The sequence below is a fragment of the Bradysia coprophila genome, unplaced genomic scaffold (assembly GCF_014529535.1).
Source record: "Bradysia coprophila strain Holo2 unplaced genomic scaffold, BU_Bcop_v1 contig_732, whole genome shotgun sequence".
Lineage (NCBI taxonomy): Eukaryota > Metazoa > Arthropoda > Insecta > Diptera > Sciaridae > Bradysia > Bradysia coprophila.
The window spans coordinates 1,399,027-1,421,422 of record NW_023503972.1 but is presented as its reverse complement, the minus strand read 5'-3'; the positions used below and the strand labels follow the sequence as shown (position 1 = coordinate 1,421,422).

The 22,396-nt window shown below is 35.2% G+C and overlaps 2 protein-coding genes across 2 annotated transcripts in view; both read right to left on the bottom strand.

Annotated features, from left to right (window-relative positions):
* Positions 1-21,639, bottom strand: part of LOC119084135 (kin of IRRE-like protein 3) — a 141,326-nt gene extending 119,687 nt beyond the window's left edge. The window contains exons 1-2 of the mRNA XM_037193986.1: positions 20,737-21,639; positions 4,656-4,725 (exon numbers count right to left, since the gene is read on the bottom strand). The gene's annotated coding sequence lies outside the window, so the exon portion shown is untranslated. The remainder of the gene's footprint in view (positions 1-4,655; positions 4,726-20,736) is intronic.
* On the bottom strand, positions 9,224-10,972 carry LOC119084130 (chitin deacetylase 7-like). Its single transcript, XM_037193980.1, has 4 exons — positions 10,619-10,972; positions 10,126-10,556; positions 9,786-9,966; positions 9,224-9,726 (listed from the first exon to the last, which is right to left on the bottom strand). The coding sequence occupies exons 1-4, from the start codon at positions 10,916-10,918 to the stop codon at positions 9,496-9,498; spliced, it is 1,143 nt and encodes a 380-aa protein (XP_037049875.1). The 5' UTR covers positions 10,919-10,972; the 3' UTR covers positions 9,224-9,495.
* Positions 21,640-22,396: the final 757 nt, after the last annotated feature.

The window sequence follows — 22,396 nt, the reverse complement described above, 5'->3', positions numbered from 1 at the left end:
TCTCCGAAATAATTTTAAAGACAAATTAATTTGGTCAAACATTGTGGGTGTTGTGAAAATCTCATTTTTAAAAGTAATTTGGTGTGAATTGTGCCATTCAGTGTTCAATTCCTTAATTTTATGTGCCTAGAAATTGCCTGCAATACGTTTCGTGCTAATTCAGTCGGTAAAATGTGAAGAAAACATACAAAAATATGTTGCCATTTAGGTAAACAAAATTCTTGACATGTCTGTTGTGAAGATAGTCGTAAGTGACACCACAAAACTGAAATTTTTTTGTCCGTTAATTTAAAAAATGATTTTTTTGTCGGAAATGCTTTTATTTGAATGTGTGCATGATTCCGGTAAAATAAAATAGTGATAAAGTCACCACTATTGATGACCTTTAAAATGGCATCATTGGTTAAATATGATTGGCATAGTCTATTAAATAATGAACTGATCTTAATGCCGATATTAGACACATTAACTCCACTTTCAATTTCCTATTTTATTATAATTCTTCTGTCCATAATATAAATATACATCTGATAGTATAACCATTATGCCGTGAATTTATATTTGTGTACGAAAATAATTTATTAAATCCCAAATATCGATCCAATATTTCTAACAAGGTATTACCGAAAATATATTCGTAGTTTTCGTTGAAGCTATATATTTATCGTACACATGTATATATACAAAACTCCCGGCAACAATATAAAACATTCGAATATTATATGCCATATCATCTCCCTGGTAAATATTTCCATTTCTGAGTTTCGTTTGGTTATGGAACTTAAAAGGTGTGTTTTTTCTACGTTATACATTCATATATAGAGACGGTGTTTTTGTAAATATATGTGTGTTTTGGTATAGAGAATGTAGATATAATCATTTATGCAATGTTCCATAAAACATTGGAGAAAATGTATGAGGGAAAAATTCGTAGCATTGCTGTGTTATTAGACCATCATATATCAAGTGAACAATGCAATAAAAATAGAAGAAAAATCTTAAAAGATTTCTTTTTTGTACATTTCATAATTAGACACATGCTGAAGAACGGTCCAATTTTTATTTTACTCTTGAAATATGAGAACAATTTTATTTTTTATTTTTTTCATTTAATTTTGTGTTTCATTTATTTATTTGCTTTTTCTTCTCTTTTCCGTCTTTCATTCGTTTATGATAATTTTAACATTTAACATTAAATGTGCCCATTTTCTTTGCAGTCTAGAACCTCGTGTAAGAAAAGTGGAGTTTATACTTCCGCTTCGCCTCGTTAGGACAAGCTTGCGACTACTCCTAAAAAATTCCAGTTTCTGTCACTAAGTGGAAACGACTTTTTTTTAACGAAATAAAACGAAAATTGCCCATTTTGCTTTGCAACGATCAATATGTTACTGCTGAGTTAGAGCGCAACGTGTCACACTTACAATGCACAACTCCGAACAAATTACATATTATGAATGCCCAGTTACTAAGGAACAATTAACGCAAATGACACTCAATTACGTTTATAACGTCTTAAGTCTTGTTTCCACTTAAAAATGTTCGACGTGAAAGAGCGCAGTGAAGGATTTCTATTGGATGAAATTTGTCTATCTAGGTGTTTCCTAAGCCGTTCACTTGAAATTCAGATTCTAAATTCGGTGGGTGAAGAACCTCAATGGAAGTAGATAAGTAGGTATGGCCAGTCCATACAAGTCGGAGCACAAACGGATTTGCATGGCGCCACCTCAAACGAACTCATTTCTAGTGGAAATTTGCACTAGAAATGAGTTAGTTTGAGGTGGCGCCATGCAAATCCGTATGTGCTCCGACTAGAACAAATTTGAACGTTTGGCCATACCTATCTATTTACTTTCATTGAAGAACCTCGGACTGTTCAGTTCAGTGCATCAACATTTATCAAAAGGATATTTTTCTCAACTCAGTGACGAAAAGTGAAACTTCTGTTGCCTAAAACGAGTGATTCTATCAAAGGTGCAAACGAGTTTTTTCAAAATAGTTTAGTCGATAAGGGATTTGTCCTATGGAAACGTTTACCGAGCGGGTTGGGCAAATCGAGTGATGGGATTGTTGGGGGCATCGAAAAAATAGGTTCTAGAAGAAGAGACAACATTTTCGGCCGCTCTCGGCTCCGCCTCACCTCTTTAAAGTTGCAGAGATGTCTTTGTCGAGTGATTTCTCCGGCTGTATGGCACGCAGAATACCTAATGATAGCTCAAATGAAAGGTGAAATTTTCCTAGAGATTTTTCAGTTTTTCTTAAAAGTTGACCACAATTTTTAAGCTTAAAGTTAAATATTTTTTAAACTTTAATTTTTAGAGTAAAACTTTGTTTTCCAAAAATGTTCTACGTTTCATTCTGCACAATTTAAAAAAAATCTGATTTTCTAATTTTTCTGGCTGCGAATCTACATGCAATTTTCCACCCATTTTCGTCGACTATTTTTAATATACAGAAACATGCTTTTTGCGTTATTGGCGGTGTTCTGTGCGTCTGAGAGTGGCGTGTGATAGCTCAAATAAAAGGTATTGGTCTCGAGTACTGTTTAGCATGTCACGACAATTCCAGTTTTCCTATTTTCATACGAATTTTCCGAGTTTTCCCTAAAATTTAGTACAAATATGAATATTTTGCTTGAAAATCAAATATTTTCAACCGGAATTTTCTGATTATTTTCATTTAGAAGGTGAATTAAGACCAAATATGACAAGTGTTCAATTGGGACGAAATTTCCAACAAAATGGCTGACAGACGCCATATTGGATTTTATTAAAAACAAAATATTTTACAGAAAACATTTAGTTTTGGAAATAAAACGTGATTTTTTTTCGCGAATTGCCGTAGCGACACTTTCCACATTTATTCTGACATAGGTATCCAGGAGATCGTCTGCTCTGCAAAACATTGTAATGGCCAGAAAACCAATGCAATTTTTTTATTGGAATATTGAAAATTTTCCTGAATTTTCTTATATTCAAAAGGTGTAAAATATCACCATTGGGAAACAATGATCACCATTGCGAGTAAAGTTTTTGTTTGTCTCCCGTAGGGAGAAAATAGGACTTTTCTCACTCGAACTGTCACTTTGTTTATGTTTTTAAAAATAATATGGTGAATTGATGTTTTTTGTTTCGTGGAGAAAAGCGGTATGTCATACCTCGCACAAATTGGGTTCATCTCTGGAAGAAAGTAGGAAATTCCGAAACACTAATTTCTTACTTTTTCCTCACAGTAAACAAATAACTATTTTTATTATATCCCAATCCACTCAATATGGGTACGCACGACGCACACAGAGTGTAAATCTCTAGGGATGCACATAATCATTACTGTTTCATTCACCGACACAATCTCATCGTATATCGCTCATAAATCAGAACCTAACTACTTTTACATGAGTTTCTACCATCATTTACACGATAATCATATCGCAACGACGTGGAACCTGTACAACACATTTCAAATAAATCGAAACATCATACCGCCAATCACATTTCAAATCATTAATCGAGATTTGTGGTAAAGATTTTCTTAGATTTAAAGGTCAGAAAGCGAGCGAACGCAAAGCACTGGACTATAGCTTCATTCCCTCTTTTTGAGAGATAAATATTCGTATTTAATCTTTTGCATTTCTCGTACAGAATACAATATCTTTGATCAAATAAAATTGTATACAGGTCGTCGAGTAAAATAAGAGTTTTCATTAACTTTTAGCCGTGGTTCTGCGAAATGATGATTTTTTGTCAGTAAATGACATAGATGAAAAAATATAAAAAATGACAACCTTTGATGATAGGAAATGTGAAATGGGGGAGAATTTTCTTTTTTAATGAAATCTTACGGTCTTCCCTTACTTCATATAATTTCTCGTTCTACTACGTCATCTGTACGTACAGTGTAGTTTTCTTTGAAAGATATTTGATACAATGTTTTTATCTGCTGTACATAAAACTGCCTGAATGGATTTTTATATAAAAATTGACACACTAGTACGTAAAAATAAAGTTTGTAAAATTGGGTATCACACACCCAAATGTTTTGGCAAACTTCCAACACTTTAGCATTGAACTTGAAGTACTAGATTTAGATTTTAAGTGACTTCGTGTACAATGTGATTATAACAAATCTAGCACATCAAAATCTAAAACTCACATGTACGTAAATGCGCATGTAATGCATAACTTATGGAAATGGAGAAATGTCTTACTGTAGGTTTGCTAGACTCTAAAAACGTACAAGATTTTCATTGGTTTAGATCAGTGACGGAGATAAAGTACCAAGGTTCTCAAAGAACAGATTAAGACAACAACGGAGACGAAGAATCAACTTGAAGAAAATATTTTTCGGAAAATTCAGAATTTTGTTTTTGATAAGTTGCATTTTTCATTTTCCACGACAGCGAAGTTTCGAACATAAGAGACATCGATATAAAACGTCTATGTTAAAATCACAAACACTTCATTTTGTTTATGATTCGCTAAATGTGTACATGAAAAAAGGTATGCCTTGCAACTGCCTACAGGTTAGTTTCCTAATGTCGAGTTACATTGAAGAATCTGGGACCACACGAAATTGTTTATATCATTTTTCCATCTCTGATTTTACCAACCAATTTTCACATTTAATTATATTAATAAAGTTAAAAGTGCTGTACTCACATTGTTTATATTTTCATAACGGACTGCGACATGTTTATGACTGTTGTGACTGCAACGGCAATGCTAGTTTCTGGAATGGAAATTATGAAAGAAATTAGAGAAAAATTGGTTTAACCGTGGTTATGCATAAATGTAACTTCATAAAATGGATGTTTTTGCAACAAAAACGTTTTCAATCTATTTGCCACTTTGTGGCAATGTGAAAATGTTAACTGTTTTGAAGTGAACATTTTATTCGTAGAAACAAACTTTATTTCATTTAAAAAAGAAGGAAATTGACGTAAAGTTATGTATGGAGTGAAAAAAATCAATTACGAAAAGTTTCATACATATTTCCGGAAAGTTTAAGAAAGAACAACATCAAAGGAAATGTGGTAACAAGCGAATTTATTAAGAAAAAATTTCGCTTCGAGCAGGAGAGAAGGGAAAAAAATGATTGAAAAGAAGTTTTTATTCAAATTGCTTCGTAGAATGATGACAAAAGAAGAAATTAAATGTAGCGTCTCTAAATACGATATGCGTTTTTTAGGGTTGCGACACGATAGCGGTTAGTCATGTGGTTACCAGATTCTGGTGGTTGAAAATTCAACTAATGTAGATACATTGCACCAAGGTAAATATAGTGAGGATGGTAATGCCATTCAGACGTGCGGACTAGCACATAAGTTCGATGCCAATGACATCTCTTTTTAAAATGGTTGACTACGATTTAATGTTATTTCACAAAAATATTTTTTGCTTTCAACGAAGGGATGAGATGGCGTTTGTATCGAACTTTCGTGCCACCGCACATCTGATTCGGTTATATATGGCATTACCTCCTCACTATATTTACCTTGCATTGCACTTCGTATCTATAGAAGAATCAAGAAAATAAGTCGCATATGTGTGGCATATGAAGGTTCGAAAAAAACTTTCATTTGTTCACGTTCGAACAAATGTGCAAACATTGCTTTGATTCGCTCAAGTAGTGACTTTTGGTAAAGAAACCACGGACTGGCTACGAGTTAGCAAATTTAGTGATGAGTTGAAATTTCATTTCGACTATGATTCGCTAGACTTCTTCGTGTGCAAATCGGTATAGTGTTCTTCGAGCATTGTATCCGTTACCACTGTCGCCATGACCTGATGAGAAATGGTATTTTTGAACTGCATATTAATGCAAAAGGCTAGTACAGAGGCTAGTAAACCTGATGTTTACATTGTGCTTGCAAAATATTTGACAGCTGGCTCATACTATTTTGTGTCATATTTGCAAGCATTTTGCAGAGGTCGATTTTGCATGCATTTTTCATGAACTCTGTACTAATCTAAAATGTCGAAAGACGTATTTAAATTTAAAAGTAAAAACGATTCGTAATTCGAAATTTCGAACTTTCAATTTAGATTTAGTTTCCATTCAAAAACTTTTTGACATTTCTTTCGAGGCCAGCTCATTTTAATTGAGGTTCTCTGTTAACACCATACAAACAGCAAAAAGAGGGAGAGATGGTTAAGTAGATGTTGGTCCTTGTATTGGCGGTTTGCGCGAACTAATCACAACGAATTTTCGACTAATTTTGACTAATTCTCAGCGCCAGCTTTGATGTCGTTACAAAAGTTCTTTCAGCTTAGGTAATTATCTGAAAAGTAATAAACTCAACTGGTCCCAAATTTCAATGTTTCATTTCTCCTGCTGGAAAATTATTTCCGAATTATTTGTGTGTGTCATGTCCACAACCAACAACTACTGTTCCATTAAAAACAATAAACCTCTACGCCTCACATTCGTACACGCAATTTCTTACAAATGAACATTTGAATGCTGTTCATAAAAAAAATGTTTTGTGTATATTGGATACATACATTTTTCATCTATAAGTACATGTAGGTTATGTCGTTAGCTGCTAATCAATCACTTAGAAAGTACCCGTGTATTTATGGAAAGTAATATAATTAACAACAAAAGGTGTGATTTTTATTGATTATCTTTTATAGATACGTGTGATAGGTGTTCTTATTCAGATGGCAGATAAGTTAAAAGATTATTTAGCCAAGTAACCTTTCGGAAAGTTTTCGATTACGCTTCAACAGCTAATTACAATTAGAAATTATTTTCGTTTATTTATTTGGTAGATATGTTACATGATCTATAATTGGATGTCATAATACGTTATGGTTACTTTATTGGATATGTGACAGTGACAGTAATATTAAAATTATTCGAACGAACAAACGATTCAAACGGTTCAGACGGCCTATCGATTTTCAAAAATAAATACAAAGCTTTGATTTTACGAATTAACAAAAGGCTCCCGCTGGTGATTAGCCCCTTATCCCTTATTGACTACTCGCCCACAGGGACGATTAGTGTGTTTAACACAACTCACCCACACAAGTCTTCTATTTTAATCTAGTACAACCGAACTATAGATCAGAGGTGATCAGACAAGGACTAGGATTGGTCTATTTTGAAACACATATTTTACTGTAGTAGGCGAGTGAGTGTTGGTGCAAATATTTCATCACTATTTATGGGAAAATATTTACACTCACTCCAAGATACTTTTGCAGTGTAGGGTAAGTTTGTATCACAGCTCTGCTTCTAGCATGAACATAAGAAATATTCGAAGGCTTATGCAACCGAAATAGACCTCGCATTTTCTCGTTAAGATAAGAGTCATGATTTTTTGGTGTTCATAAAAACAGACAACACATGCAATCGTACACGCGCCATATTTGAAAATTTGGAGTCGTTTTTGACGTTGGAAAATGATTGTTCGTGATAGAAGCAGTGCTATGGTTGTATACAAACATAACTACAAAAAGTCATGCTTATGTGTGAATATTGAACTCGGCTTTGCCTCGGATCAACATGTTAACTCAATTTTTAATTTTTTATCGCTAGTTTTGTAAATACTTTTGGTAAAAATCGAGACGATGTGTTCTGAAGTCTGTTTATTGTTCTACTTTCGTTAGAGTGCACTAGATATGTCACTTTGTGCTTTGAATCTAGCAGTGTCATTTGTCACTTCATTATAAAAGTTTGTGCTAAACTAATCTGAGATTACGTTTCAAATGTGTAAAAATGTTGTATGGATGCCCAAAGCAGCTAGATAATGCGTAAGAAGGTAAGAAACTGATTTCTATGTGGCACGCAGTTTAACAAAAGTTTAATCTAGTAAAGGGGAATTTACAGTCATCCGTTTTGACTCCGTGTAGATGACAGTTGACATGCCAAACATCTATTGTTTAAATTGTCAACTGTCACGTACACGGGAGCAGAACGGATGACTCTATTGTATGAAATGCCAACTGCCGCGTATACGGAGGCAAAACGGAATGAAAACGGAGACAAAACGGAATGAGAACGGATGACTGTGAATTGAGACTAAGTGTACATGACAGTTGGCATTTCATACAACAGGGAATATTGTTTGAAATGAGAACTTTCACGTACACGGAGGCAAAACCAAATAAAAACGGACGACTCTTAAGACTTGCGTCAATACGGTAGCCTTCAAATTATTTATTTTTGATTTTTTTTAATACCCGACAACAAAAGCACACAAATACGTATAATTACAGGCATCTACCATTGATTTCCTAAGAAAATTGAAAGGAAAATTTACGAAAATTCAACAAAAGAAAAGCGCCAACATTTTCATGATTTTATAATTTTCATAAATTTTTCTTACAGAACAAGAGGGAATCAAAAACCTTTAGCTTAATTAACACAACAGCATTGAAATCAATTTTTTAATTAAAATATTTATTATCACTGAATGGCTTTTCATCTTCAAGTCCTTAAGAATTTTCGTGAAAGAGGTTTGATCAAACGAATATAATTATTTAAAGTTTTTATTCGCATAGCGAAGACTGTACACATTTTTGTGACATAAAATAGCTCGACTCATTATGTTTCTTAGAGGTTATGCATAACTCGAGACGACCTAAATCTTGACGAATTTTAACTCTCGACGAAATTGTTGTAGAATCGGCTGCGGTGGAAAGGAAAGAGTTACTATGGAAATAGTGGCTAGGCACAGACAGGCCTATATCCCAGCGGTAGAACAGTGCCTCCTTTTCCATTAAAGAAAAAGGGCAACTGCACTTGGTGCCCACAGACATTTGACGCTTGAGCCTAAAATTCTGACGCCCGAGCCCACAAATTAAGTTTTTCGTTTCGCCCATTCAAAAATTGCCCTCGGCGCCGAAATGCTAGAGACGTCGCCGCCGTTAGATATCGTAAAAAATCCAGCCTGATATCAAAATGAAGGTATTGTGCCTAATAAGATTAAACCAGTCTCCATTCAATGAATTTCATGTACTGATGAATAATGATAAATCCCGTTGGGCTCTGCGTCTATGATATATGGATGCACGTTCAATTCGAGTGAAAAATTGTTTTCATTTTTCCAGTCACTTTGTTAACGTCTGATTCTATAACTGTAACTTCATTCACTGTCAATTATGTTATTTCTTTGACAATTCCGTTACATACACGTCTGCCTATTTGTGTTAATGATGAATCGTTATACAAGCTTTGAGAAGACAATTTTCCGCTTTGAAAGAAAAACAACTCTCTGAAGAAGCAATAAAATGAAATTGTATTTCGATCAATCAAATCATAAGACGTTCAACATAGCACTGTTTCTAGCATTAACAGTCGTGTGACAGACGTCAAAAAGCTTCCAATTTTTGATACATGCATGCGTGCATGTGTTGTGTGTTTTATTAACTCACACTAAGAAGGCATGACCTCTGTCTTAACGAAAGGAATGCAAAACCACCAAATATTTGCTGTGTTAATGCTAGGAACAGTGCTATGCGTCCAGTCATTCTGCGTATGTGTTTACGTTCACAAATTGTAATTGACCTCCCCTAGAGGGTTTCCTAACCAGGGATACGTTGCCGGACACTTACTCAGGCATTGTGTCATATATCGTTCCTGTCCATTTTTCTTTAGCCTGCAACTTTTTGCGACACAGTCAGGAGCAGTAGGCATTCTACAGTTTGACCATGATGGATTTTTCATCTTGGAAATGCTGACTGGATTTTTCACCCATTTTAAAACGTCAGAAGCGCCAACCTGACATAATTTTGCTTTGATTTGATAGCCTTTTGAATGAGATATTTTAACAAAAATACCAAGTACACGTCCGGCAATCCTTGTAAGTAATCGATAAATTTCACAAAAGCAGCAAAATGATTTTGGCCGACGATAAACCATGCGGAATGGACATAGAATCCGAAGGGAGCTTTATTTGTCAAGTAATTTCGGTTGAAATTATCAATCATGAAACTGACCAAACCATCAACGTCTTCAGGCCTTTGCGGACAAAAAATGCAAAAAATATTATTTCGCGACAAAAATGTGGCTTGGGGCTGTTCATAAATCACGTATGGGATATCACAACCGAAAAACAAAAATCCCGCGTGTTCTATGAACTGTTGTGTGCCACTGTTCTGAAAATGTACAAAATCTTACAATCCCAAGCACATATCAACCATAGAGCAATGGTAGTTTCTGGGATCCACCCACGACAACATCGGTTGAACCCATGTCCCATTCCAACTGTTTGTCGGGCATGGTCCAATAACGCAGTCTTGGGTCGACAGCGTGTCTAATGTATATGGCCAAAGTCCCGGAGCCTTTTGGCTCGGCCAAGATGAATCGAAATTGATTCGTTCCTTGTTTAACATTTCGAAGCCCTTGTCACCGCTCATTTGTAAAAATGGCATTCGAATTCCTTGTAAATCGTCGGATGGGATTTTGGCAAAATGAGATGTCAGCACTTTTTGGCCAGCAAATTCGTCCGCCAACCCAGACACGGAAAGTTTCTTCCAATATTCGGTCGATGAGAAGTGAGTAATGGAATGCAAAGCGATTTCGTGTCCTTGACGGTATAGTTTGTGAACCTGTTTGTTCAGTTTGGATCAAGGTTTCTTGACTGTCACTTCAAATTGATACTTTTGCTTACCAAACTGTAATCCGTATATTCGTGAGAAATGTAATACGTTGCAGCAACCGGGCAACTATCCGGATTTACTCGGTCGGGGAATGCTTTCTGATAGTAGTCATTGTTCAGGAATGTGACAGCGTCATCGAAAGTAATCGTAACGAACTGCGGCGTTTCGTGTAGCGGAATATTTCCGGGTATATCGATACCGGCACATCGACAATCGGGAAGCCGACAGTCATTTGGATTGCAGGGCTTTGCTTCGTAGCAAAAGCACTGACTAACCGCTGTGACAACTAGAAGTATTGTCAATGTAATCATTGTAAATAGTCACGTCCGTCTCTTTGCAACGGAATTTTTAAACTGGCACCCAGTTCGACGGTATGCGATTTTTATATAAATTCTGCAGAAGTACAATGAAATCATGTCTTTTAGGAAAAACTTATTGTTCTTATCGCTGCTTGTTTCTTTATCGGAAATGTGACGAGAGTGAATTTTAATGCCACAACTGTGTAGGTGGTAAATTGATTTGTCTGATTCGGAATATAATAAAAACATGTTCTCTCTTTATAATAATAATTTTAATGGTTGTTGATGCATCAGCGCAATTTTTATCTTGAGTCTTAATGGGAGTTATGGTTAAAAACAACTGAAGACGAAACTAATTTTAGGAACGGAAGCACTATTTTCAACCGAGTCTCTGTTTGCTTCAAAATATAGTAGCTCATTTGAGCGCAGGTCTTTTGTCAGAAAGCAGACGCAGGTGAGAAATTAGTCATTTTCTCACCTCAGATGATAAAATTAGAAAGGGAAATAGTCATTTACTCACCTCAGATGAGAAGTGAAACTGCAGAAACTAGTCTTAGCCGATGGAACTTTGCCACCAACTAACTTAGAAAATATGGAATTAAAGTCGACAATATTGCATTAGTAGACGGTGATTCTCGTCAAACAAGTGTTGAAATATAAGATCAAGATCGGGATAACGAATTTCGACTGTATGCATTAACATCGTCTGATATTGATCCAAAATATCGTCGAAAAACTTACTGTTGGTTGGTGGGAAATAGTATATTACTATACACGGGCTAAAGCCCTCGGACACTTTTACTCATCTGGATACGAACTATCAAATTCCTTCCCGAGTGTAGTATGACGTTTTCCTTTGCGAAGGAGGGAAACACTTTTCCCTAGGGACGGAAAGTCCATTTTCCCTCCCTAGTAGAGGAAAAATATATCATGAGCGCGTCATGACGTGCATGTCGTGTATTATATGGTACAGTTATATAATCACAAAACCCATGTCAAAAATAGTTATTTGCCTAACACATGCTAATAGTAATTGTTGAAAGTTTGTGGCCTAGGTGAACGCAATGTTTTTCATGCTTGCTTTTTGCGAAAATACGTATTTTCCTCTACTTTGAACACATTATTTTCACAACGCTTCACAGTGGATAAAATAGTTATTTATGCAACTAGTGGCGAAAAGTGGTAGTTTTTTGTCACTAGATGTGATGTGATGTAACCACATCGTGTGACAAAAAACTACCACTTTCGCAACGTGTTGCATACAACAGGGCAGAATTTTTATTTACGGTTATTGGTTCAGATATTCAGAAGGAGTGGTGAAAAGTAAGTCCATTTCACCACTAGTGACGAAAAACATATATGAAAATACATTTCACAACTAGTGGTGAAACGTAAAACATAGACAACCAGAGAAAAAAAGACCCTTTCCACCCAAATCACGCATGAAAAAGTTCAGTTTTCGCAGCACAATTGCAGAATAGTATGTTGTGTTACAAGTATTGTAATGTTGATTTTTCCAGCACTAGAGCCAAGTTTTCCTTTCGAAAATTTCCTATTTTTTCCTCTTGGTAAACAAATAACTATTTTCGCGAATGGAGAAAATTAATTTACCCCTTGCCTGGGACACATTTGATGTTAAACATTGATGTTTGTTCAACAATCGGAGAAAGGTGAATGTTACGTTTACTCGTGCGAAAGCCACCTTAGAAAAGCTTCACTTTTATGCACTTGGTGAACAAATACCTATGTTACATCAAATTGTTTCTCTGCCTGTAATATTGTTCTACTTGTGAAGCGATGCGAGTAAACTTCATAAAATCTACCCCTCTTCGAGTTAATTATTTTCGTGAAAGCTATTGACTAATGGAAATCGAAAAATCGCGAGAATCAGCGATGCGAATTTATTCATACGAATTGTTAAAGCGCAACATTTTTGAGAGAATTTTATTCATATTTTCACAATGTTACAGCTTGTACTTTTGCCAATTAGTACATTAATCTAGTGCACGTATCTGGATCACGGGTATTGAAACCTTAATAACTCATTATCATTGCTAAGAACATAGCACTCCAATTACGCTATTTATAATGACAGGTAAGGTAAGAGAAAGCTATTAACTGTGGTGATAATAGCTTCGAGGGAAAATGTTCAGACAATAGTGCGGCAGCTTATGAACCATGTTCATAATTACTCTTAGGTAAAATATCACTGGTGTCTGACAATTTGTGTGAAATTTAGTGCATTAAATGGGTTCCCATTTTTTTCGCATCTTCGATAGTAAACAATAAAAAGTAATTAACGCTCGAAAATGTGGCACCTTTCAGGAATAGACATACGAACTAATAGAAATTGAAATTTAGATTTCCATTAAATGGTTTACATGATTCGGAGACGAAAGTGTGGGAATTTTAGAATTTGTGGTTCCTTTGCATGCAAATGGTCTTGTGTATCTGAATTGGACGATTAATTTTAGGAATTTTCATATGCAGAACACCAGCAAATAACACCCTCCACCCTCCAAAAATCCCGTCCAGATGTAGGGATATAGACTTAAACTTCTAGTATAACAAAAAACGGTATTTTGGATGGTTGTCATTTAATGAAAGTTATATGAATGTACAGAGAACATTGAACACATCAATGCTCCTAGCATGAATATGCACTGCGTTTCTTCTGTAAAGACAGATGCTTTGTCTTCGTAAAAACATACAATCAATACTCTTTCTAGCAAACAAGCTACTTTTATGTGAATTTGACACAGATAGCTAAGAGTTTGTTTGCTAGAGAGAGTATTGATACAATACAAACAATCCTAAACGATACTCGAGTAAAAAAAAAGTTCTCAGATAGCCTAAATCGATCGAATTCAGACTTCTCACTGTCTCAGTGAGGAAAATTTTGTATGAAGCTGAGGACTGAGAAGTCTGAATTCGTTCGATTTAGGCTTTTAAGAAGTCTCACTTACAATTTTTTTTTACACTCATATCACTAAAAAATCCAAATTTGACACTTGTCAATTCAATGTTCATGCTAGGAGCAGTGATGTGGAATGAATCAACGTCATCAACGTGCAAAATGTTAAGAAGTCTTCAGCATTTCAGCATATTATTTTATCGTTCAAAATTGTGTTCAACGGACTGTGTACTAAGTTGAATTCTGGCGAGTTCCATAACAAAGAGGAAAAACATTTCCATTTCGATATTTCCGTCAAAATGATGTAAACGCCATAAAAAATGTTAAATATTTACATTTTGTTTAACTTAAACTTTTGGTATTGTTTACAGAGATCGTTTTCATGACCTTGTAAACGTCAGACACGATACCAACTGTCAGACATGTCGAAAAATATCGAATGAATTGAACGAACGATTTTCATATAAAAATCAGTAAATTGAACGCAGTTAACGTCAATTGATTGAGGTTAAGGACTACTTGACGAAAAATTAAGTGGGGTTACGTTGACTAGTACCGTATAATGAAAATCATCTATAAAATGAAGTTCAAATGACATTTATTTGACAAACGTACAATGTTTTTAATATTTTTCAAACTAATTTAACTAAAATTGAAAACTCATGTCCTTTAAATTGTTATAATAGCGACAACCCTATCAGAGCACCCGTTTCTATACAACTTTTTTCCTACTTTGAACCCAAAAAAAAATCAGTGTGCAAACGATATGGAACTCGTCCGATGCAAAATGTTGACAGAAAATGTAGGAGCTGTCTGTCAAAATTCTTTCATGCACCATTAGGTTTAATGTAAACTCTGATTTTTCAAACCTTTTTTCACGTATATTAGCCTTTTATTTCAACCTGATCGAATACGTGAACGGAAGATGTACCGTACCCATGTCATAGAACAACTTTTCATCTGTTATCAAGTCATATTTTTCGAAATAAAATACAAGGACATGCATGTGAATGGTCGATTCGATAACACTTCTGCATTTGACCTACGAAGTGAATTGAATTTCATTTTATGTCTCTTCATGTAAAATCAATTTGTTTCAAAGTCCTTCAATCATTGAGCTTTTTCAGCCGGATTCGTAAACGTTCTCTCATAAAAATGTCGTTAGCAACTCAAAAGTTCGACGAGAAAATATTCTTCCGTAAAAGTCTCGTCTATTTCCATTGCAAGAAATAAGATTTTGACAGAGACGTTTTGGAAATTTTGTCACTCTGTCAACTGACAGATAAAAGACGTTACAATAAATCAATACGAACCGGACGAAAATGTAAGTTCATCCTTGAAGTTCATCTGTATAAGCTCGAATTTTATGTGACAAAATCAATCAGAGAATCAGAGCTTCGTTTATAACACTTAATTACCTCATCTCTTCAGAATTACAGCGAACGTCAGAGAAATTTCCTATAGGAATTTGATTCAATTCACGCCGTAAGTGCGGTCAAAATTCAAAATCTTTCTCACGCAAGTCTTTCTAACGCATCGTAATTTTCATACAATGAAGCGTTAAATAGTTATTTATACAACTAGTTGCGAAAAGTGGTAGTTTGTTTTTTGTCACTAGATGTGATGTCGTGTGACAAATATTACCACTTTCGCAACTAGTTGCATAAAACGTTTTCTGCAACAAGCTGCGAAAAATGAACTTTTCAAATGCAAAACATAACTCTATCTTTAACATACATTCTACTGTATCAACTATCAAGTAGACTGCATTTATCATAGAGTTATACTCGAGAGTTGGCGAGATGGCGTTTTGTCGTTTTATCATCTACCCTTGTGGCATGTACATGGACAACCCTATACTTGAATATTTAGTAACACTGACTCGCATGTCAAATTGTCATACCTGACACGTCATGTAAAATATATGAAAGGATTGCAGCGTATTTTTGAGATATTTAAACAAAACAAAGTAAAACACAAGTGAGAAAAGAAGTGAAAATAATCAAGTGAAAAACTTAAATTTCGTTCAAAATGGAAAAATTTAGAACATTCCTTCGGTAAACTGTTGGATCAATTTTGATTAATTTGTCCTCGCCGTTAATGTGAAAATGAACATTTATAAACATAATAAAAGTTTAAGTTGCATTCAATGATAAAATCATATTTTCAGTGAAAGTTTCCAAAGCTTCTTATGCGAAATTCAATGACTAAATTCCACTAAGAACAAACAATTTTTCGGCACGAATTTGATCTCAATACGCTATCGTGATCGTGAACAGTCTAATAGATCAATTAAATACGAAAAACTGGATTGATGCTTAATGCCGAACGACTTATATAGCACCGATAGTTTTTGAATCTACTGCTCTGAGAAACGATTTTATGTAATCGTAGCTACAATTTATAGCAGGAACTAAATTGTCCCGAATTTTCCCACATTTTTCTAAATTTGTCGCAAAATGTTTTCCTACAGTTAAAGGCTCGTAAAAGGCGTCATGGAGAGCGGACGTGTTTCATCACAGCTCTCATAAACAAATTATTTCTTGTTGCAAGCGCAGCGCGCAGCGCTGCGCCTTAATTCATAACTGTCCCGGCATCTATTACACGATGCCCGCAGGGCATCGTACTTTCTAAAAATCTAAAAAGTAGATAGGAGCGTTTCTTAGGGTGGCGAGATGGGAAAAAGTCGAGTTCGGACCTAGGTTAGGACTGAGGCCGTACCTCGGACCTAATGATTTTACGGTTGATTTCAGTAGAGCTTTTGATGCTGATTCAGGAAATGTGGGTCACAAAATTTTTTTATGCGTCGCTTGGCCGCTAGGTGGCTTCAAAGTCGGAATTTTTGAAACGAAAACTGGCTGCCATTTCGCGTAAAATTAATGGATTGGCGTGAAATTTGTGTCTAAAGGGTTTTCGAGGTCGGCGCTTCCGAATAAAAACATTTGAGAGCGGCCACATGCATGTGAGCCACCGCAAATTACCAAAAAGTGGTTTTTTGGGTGGTTTTTCTCAATTTTCTCGAAAACGTGTCCATAGGATTAGATGAAACTGCAATCGTAGATAGCCACTGAAAATACCTATCGATTAAGGTGCATATCAATAGATTCCATGGTTTAGTTTCCGAGAAAAGTGAAAGAAAGTGCCGAAAAAGGGGACCAACTTTGATGTAGGTACGCCCACAAGATGGCGTCGTAGAGCTTTGGTCTCTTCGGAACAAATGTTCAAAAATGAAAGTTGAGGGGTGTCCTAGAACAAAATTTTTATGCATGAGGTCAGCAAACCGATTTAAGATTTTGAGTCACACGATGTTCCAAGAGCCTTGAGGGGCGGAGTTGAGATCTTTGTGTCGCTTAAATTTCGTGTTTACGCAGACAATATCATCATCGGCCTCATCATCAGCATCGATTCAAAGAAAAAGAATCTGTTTTCTAAAGTTCCAAGTTCGGACCGGCAATAATCTAATCTAATGTAAGCAGTTGCTGCTGGATCATTTTCCTAAAACAATTTTTCGAAAATAAAAATTTGAATCAGTGCATGTTTATGAATTAAATTACCTGCGAAAAGATAAGGCCTATCGATTGTACAACATTTGGTCATCAAACACTAAACATTTATATTAAAATATTCGAGTTTCGTTTCAAACTTTACAAAATTCCAATTGCATCAAAGAACCATTTTATAGTTTGTAAACATCAACAATGTTTCTGATTGATATACGTCATGGTAGTGCTAAACGTACTAGATCAAAAGGTGTCAAAAATGGTACGCTTTTTGTGAGCGCTAAAATTTTTAAAAGTTCATGTTCGTAACTTCACGTGCAAAGGGAAACTAATTGTTATATTTTGTCATTGAACCAATAAATTTAAGTTGCAGTAACAACTGTTGTACGCACTATTTGGATTTTTCGAACGTTGCAAACTTTGATATGTAAAAAATATAATTTTTTTCGCTAATTTGCTGAACATCGATGTCGTGGGATTATTGTCACGTGACGATTGTGATTGTTTTTTTTCTTTGGGAAAAGTGAGTTCATCCTTTTACAAATTGTTTCACCGAATTTGTTTAATTTACGCCTTTAAAAATCTTTTGCTACTTTCGAACGGATCTTAAATAAATGATTACCAAATAAACGTTTCCCGTTATTCATTGAAAATTTAAATAGGCTAATAGTGTAAAACTTCTTCCGAAGAAAGAGCTATGATCTTTGTAATTCTTTGTCCATTTTCGTTAGAGGTGTAAATTATGGAGAGGTTATCCAACGAAAGATACGCGAGTGACACACAACATCTGATGATAATTATTGCTTATTCTAATACAAATAATTCACCTACCGAGATGATCGTCGTCGGGATGAATTTTGTTATTATGTAGAATCATTAAAGGTCCTATACAAAAATTAGATTATATAGGAGGATTAATTTTGAATAAATGTTCAAAGTCAATCTTTGATTCCAACAGATTATACAGATTGCAGTTTTTGCACTGAGTGAGTAAGAGTAATACAAGAATATTTGTAGTCTGAATAAAGTTTTCACAAGCCATTTATCTGTCCCATAAAGAAAACCTAGGAGGGTGGTTAAGCAGCTTTAGCTGCTTCGGATGTATCTCCTTTTGAGTTTACCACAGTGTTTTGATCATGAGCAGCGAGTAAGATATATAAGAGACTAGTGCAACTTGATTTATTCTGTGACAATTTTCTTAATTTTAATAATTTTACATCCGTGATTAATAGTGAACAGTGATTCCACCTTGCAATTTTATAGATTTTTGACAAAATTAAAATTTATTTCTTTTCATTTTTCAACTCGCTATACAATTGTGTATGAATTTGGTCTTTTGTGTGTGACCTTTGTAATATTTTAATTGTTTGCGTACATGTGCTTCGAGTGAGTAAAAATCAGTGTTTCGAATTGGATCGCTAAATGCCATCATAATGCGATGAGTGATGCAATTGGTTCGAAAGAACTTTTGCCGGAAGGCGTAATGGTTGGTCTCTCATAAAGTCCGACTTTAATGTTCCTAGGAACTTTTTGGCCTTTGGGCTTTCGGTTCGAATGTGAACTTTTCTTTTGTTTTACAGATTTGGACATTCATTTATTTGTCTCTTCTACATGAAAAAACAATGCAGCTTAAATTACATTTATGCTGTGTGTATGTATGTATGTGTCATTGTTGTTTTTAGTGTTCGGGAACACAATGACTTCGTTTTTATTGTCACGCTTTCATTACTAATAATATGAAAAAATATGTTGACAAAACCGAATGCTTTCTCAGGTGCGGCCTGGAGAAACAGATCTTTGCAACCGGAGGAAATTCCAAACTACTTAGCTAGCTTGGATGATCCCAAAAAACTGCAAATGTCTAACCAAAAAATAGTGAGCACAATAGGCCCAACGGAGGCCTCCGTGCGCGTTCAGCACAGAAATGAGCAGAACAACACTACCCTTAATAAAAAAAAAAAAAAAAGGCAGTGAAATTTCAGCATAGATTTGCTTCAGCTATTTTTCAGCTGATACACACATACCATCGAAGAAACACGTATCAAAAGCGTTTGATTTTTTGTGTGGATCAGCTAAAAACACAGCTGAAGCAAATTCATGGTGAAATTTCACTGCCTCAAATGTAGGAAAATTTGAAAAAAAAAACGATGGAAAATTCATCGAAATTCAAGAAAAACATGAGAAAACATTCCCAAAAATAGGTTTGTTCCAAGTAACTGAAAACACGAACTTTGACAACCCGAACAACGACAATTTCATCCATAGCAACGTCGCTTACGTGATATTTCATACAAATCGACCAACGTCGCCTACGCGATTTACACAGAGGTATTATTGAGGTTATGGTTATATGGATGAAATTTGACAATTCATATGGCCTTGAAACAAACCTATAGTCCCTACTTCGTAGAAATGGTATCGGCGTCTATATAATGTTGTCACGATTTATCTTTTAAGTCTCTACCGGTGACTTGTGATTTCCCGATAGTCAAAGGTTCGAGATTTGTGACTCCTTGAAATTAACTTCTGCGGAATTATAAGCGATGAAGAGTATGACCACATCCTTCAGAGCTGATTATTACAATAAAATGGTAAATTCCCTGCTACTATCTTCGCACCATTACTATGGTTATTAATGCACATGCAATTTGTCTTTAATTCCTAACAATGCTAGGCTATTCATATTCCCTTCTTTTAATTACCACAGTTACACACCTCACACCTGACAGCCGTCCATACTTCGGATATAGTAATATAGGCATAATATCCTCAACATGATTTACAACACTTCGTTTTAAAATATAAATCAAATCATAGCCCGACTCCCGTCAGAGTATTCAAGATTAACTGATTGAAAAACTAATCTCTAGGCTACTATTTAGATGGAAAAACAATCATTAGCCTGAGTGACGGATTTTTGGCCAAGAAATTCTTTAAATCGATTTTTCTGCGTGAACATATTTTGACATATTTTTGGCCAAATGAAGGAAAACGCATCAGACGACACGAGATCTACATTATTCTTCATCTGACCAAAAAATGTGCTTTCACGACTTCTCGATCAAAAGTCAATTTGAAGAATGTCCTGGCCAAAAATACCCACCACCAAGACTTACGAATCGTGATCGACGTGGAGTTAATCTATCAGCGACAAACTCTGACGGTAGTTGAGCTATTTGAATGTTTTCACAAACCAAATAAACGAATAAACAAAATTTATGGTTGACCAGAGTTACACCAGCTTCAAATAAATTAAACGTGAGCCAGTAAACGAAGTATAAAACCATATAAAATGAATAAATAAATCGGAGCATATATCCGTCCAATCCACGGTTTGATAAATATTTATCCAGAGTTATATACAGCACCAAAAAAGTCCACAATGGGAATACAGCAAAAAAAAATTGAATACTGACCCGAATCGTGAACTTTGAGCTCAACAGCCAACGGCAATATAAATCCGGTAAAAACTCTTAAAAGAATCTCCTCCCTGGCGCAGCCAACAAAACACTAATCCTAAGCACTCTGTACATAAACGTGTCTTATTCCTGGCCAATATTCATATTAATAACCCAAGAACACACAAACTTTGATATTGTGCAGTAAGTTCAGAATGTCCGATGTGTGCACAAATCTTGAACTTTAAATCCACGAATACACAACACCATTCATTTCTTGCATAATGTACGGTTACAGTGGACACATAAATATCGTAAATCCATTGAGTCTTTACGCTCCATTCAGCCTCAGATGTTGGAGAACTGTATACGATGCATACAGATATGAATTATGCAGCAAAATGTTCCGGTTTTTTGTGTAACACCAGATTTTGCACATAAATAAAATTAGTTTCTTGCAAAAGGGAACAATATAACCAACAGCGTGGACGATAGAATTAGTTGCTTCGAGTACTCTCTAAGAGTTTTTGAATTGTGAACATTTCAACGTTTCTTTTTTTTTAGAGATTTGGTTTCAACAAAACTTTATTTTGCAAAAAAATTAATCGCATTCAATGCATCTCCAACTAAATTCTGCAACATACACTGTACCATAATATCCTCAATCAAACGTAAACTTTTCTTTACAGTCTAACATGCTAGAAACAGGCAACTTTGCACCAAACGACATAGACATCTTCTTACGAATACACTCGGTATAATAGTCAATATTTAAAGAAAAGTTCTACTCGACTGAAAACCGCAAGTGGAATAGCACTACATAATTTTCCAGCCAATAAATACTCAAGTTCCAACTTTGTATGGAGCTTTTTTCAATCACAAAAAATAACGAAATGAGTCGTCGATGTTTAATGCGCGATATTCTGCACGGTACTAACTTATCAAGAGTATTTAGCATTATATGAGAAAATCCGTAGTAAACTCCACTCGTCGGGATCAATAAAATGAGACGGAATCGGTATAACAAACACAAACACACCGGGATTATTGTGTGTGAAATCGCTGGGGAAAAATCATGCGCCGTTCGAAAGTTGGTGCACATTTTTCCCAATAGAGCTTTGTTGTTGTGCTCTGCTCCTCACCGAAGAAAAAATGCTATATGTACTACCGACGACATGAGCTTTAGCTTTTATTATGTACTTCGATCGCGTGCTACGGAACTGATATATACTGGGAGAAAAGCTAAAGCTAAAGGGTGTAAGCATATACGTTTTAAGCGTTTTGCTATTATAGTCAGAAATTTTATGTGATTTTGTTTTTGGTTTTAGATTCTGATAACATGCGGATAGCGGATAGTACATGGGCTCACTCTCTATATATATACGTATGTATGACCAGGGAAGTACGATATTTGTGAAGAAAAAAAGGAATCATTTGTTATCTCTCAATATTATATGTTGGAACATTATGTGTAGTATCCGTTATGATTGCGGACTATAGATGTGTACGCCTGTGTTATATGCATAGGCCAACAAAAAACCTTTATTACATAGACGAACTGTTTATGTTAGTGATTACATCAATATAATAATACCAAAAACTGCACTTAGTGACATTATATAACGTCAAGCCAAGGGACTTTGTTGTGCTAGTTATACGATTGGTTACATGGAAGTGT

Excerpts from the sequence above, each read along its gene's own strand:
- LOC119084130 (XM_037193980.1), bottom strand. The coding sequence starts at position 10,918 with ATGATTACATTGACAATACTTCTAGTTGTCACAGCGGTTAGTCAGTGC. Across the intron at positions 9,967-10,125 it reads GTTGATATGTGCTTGGGATT|GCCTGAAGACGTTGATGGTT; the intron begins GTAAGATTTTGT and ends TTGTCCGCAAAG. Across the intron at positions 9,727-9,785 it reads GATTGCCGGACGTGTACTTG|GTTGGCGCTTCTGACGTTTT; the intron begins GTATTTTTGTTA and ends AAATTATGTCAG.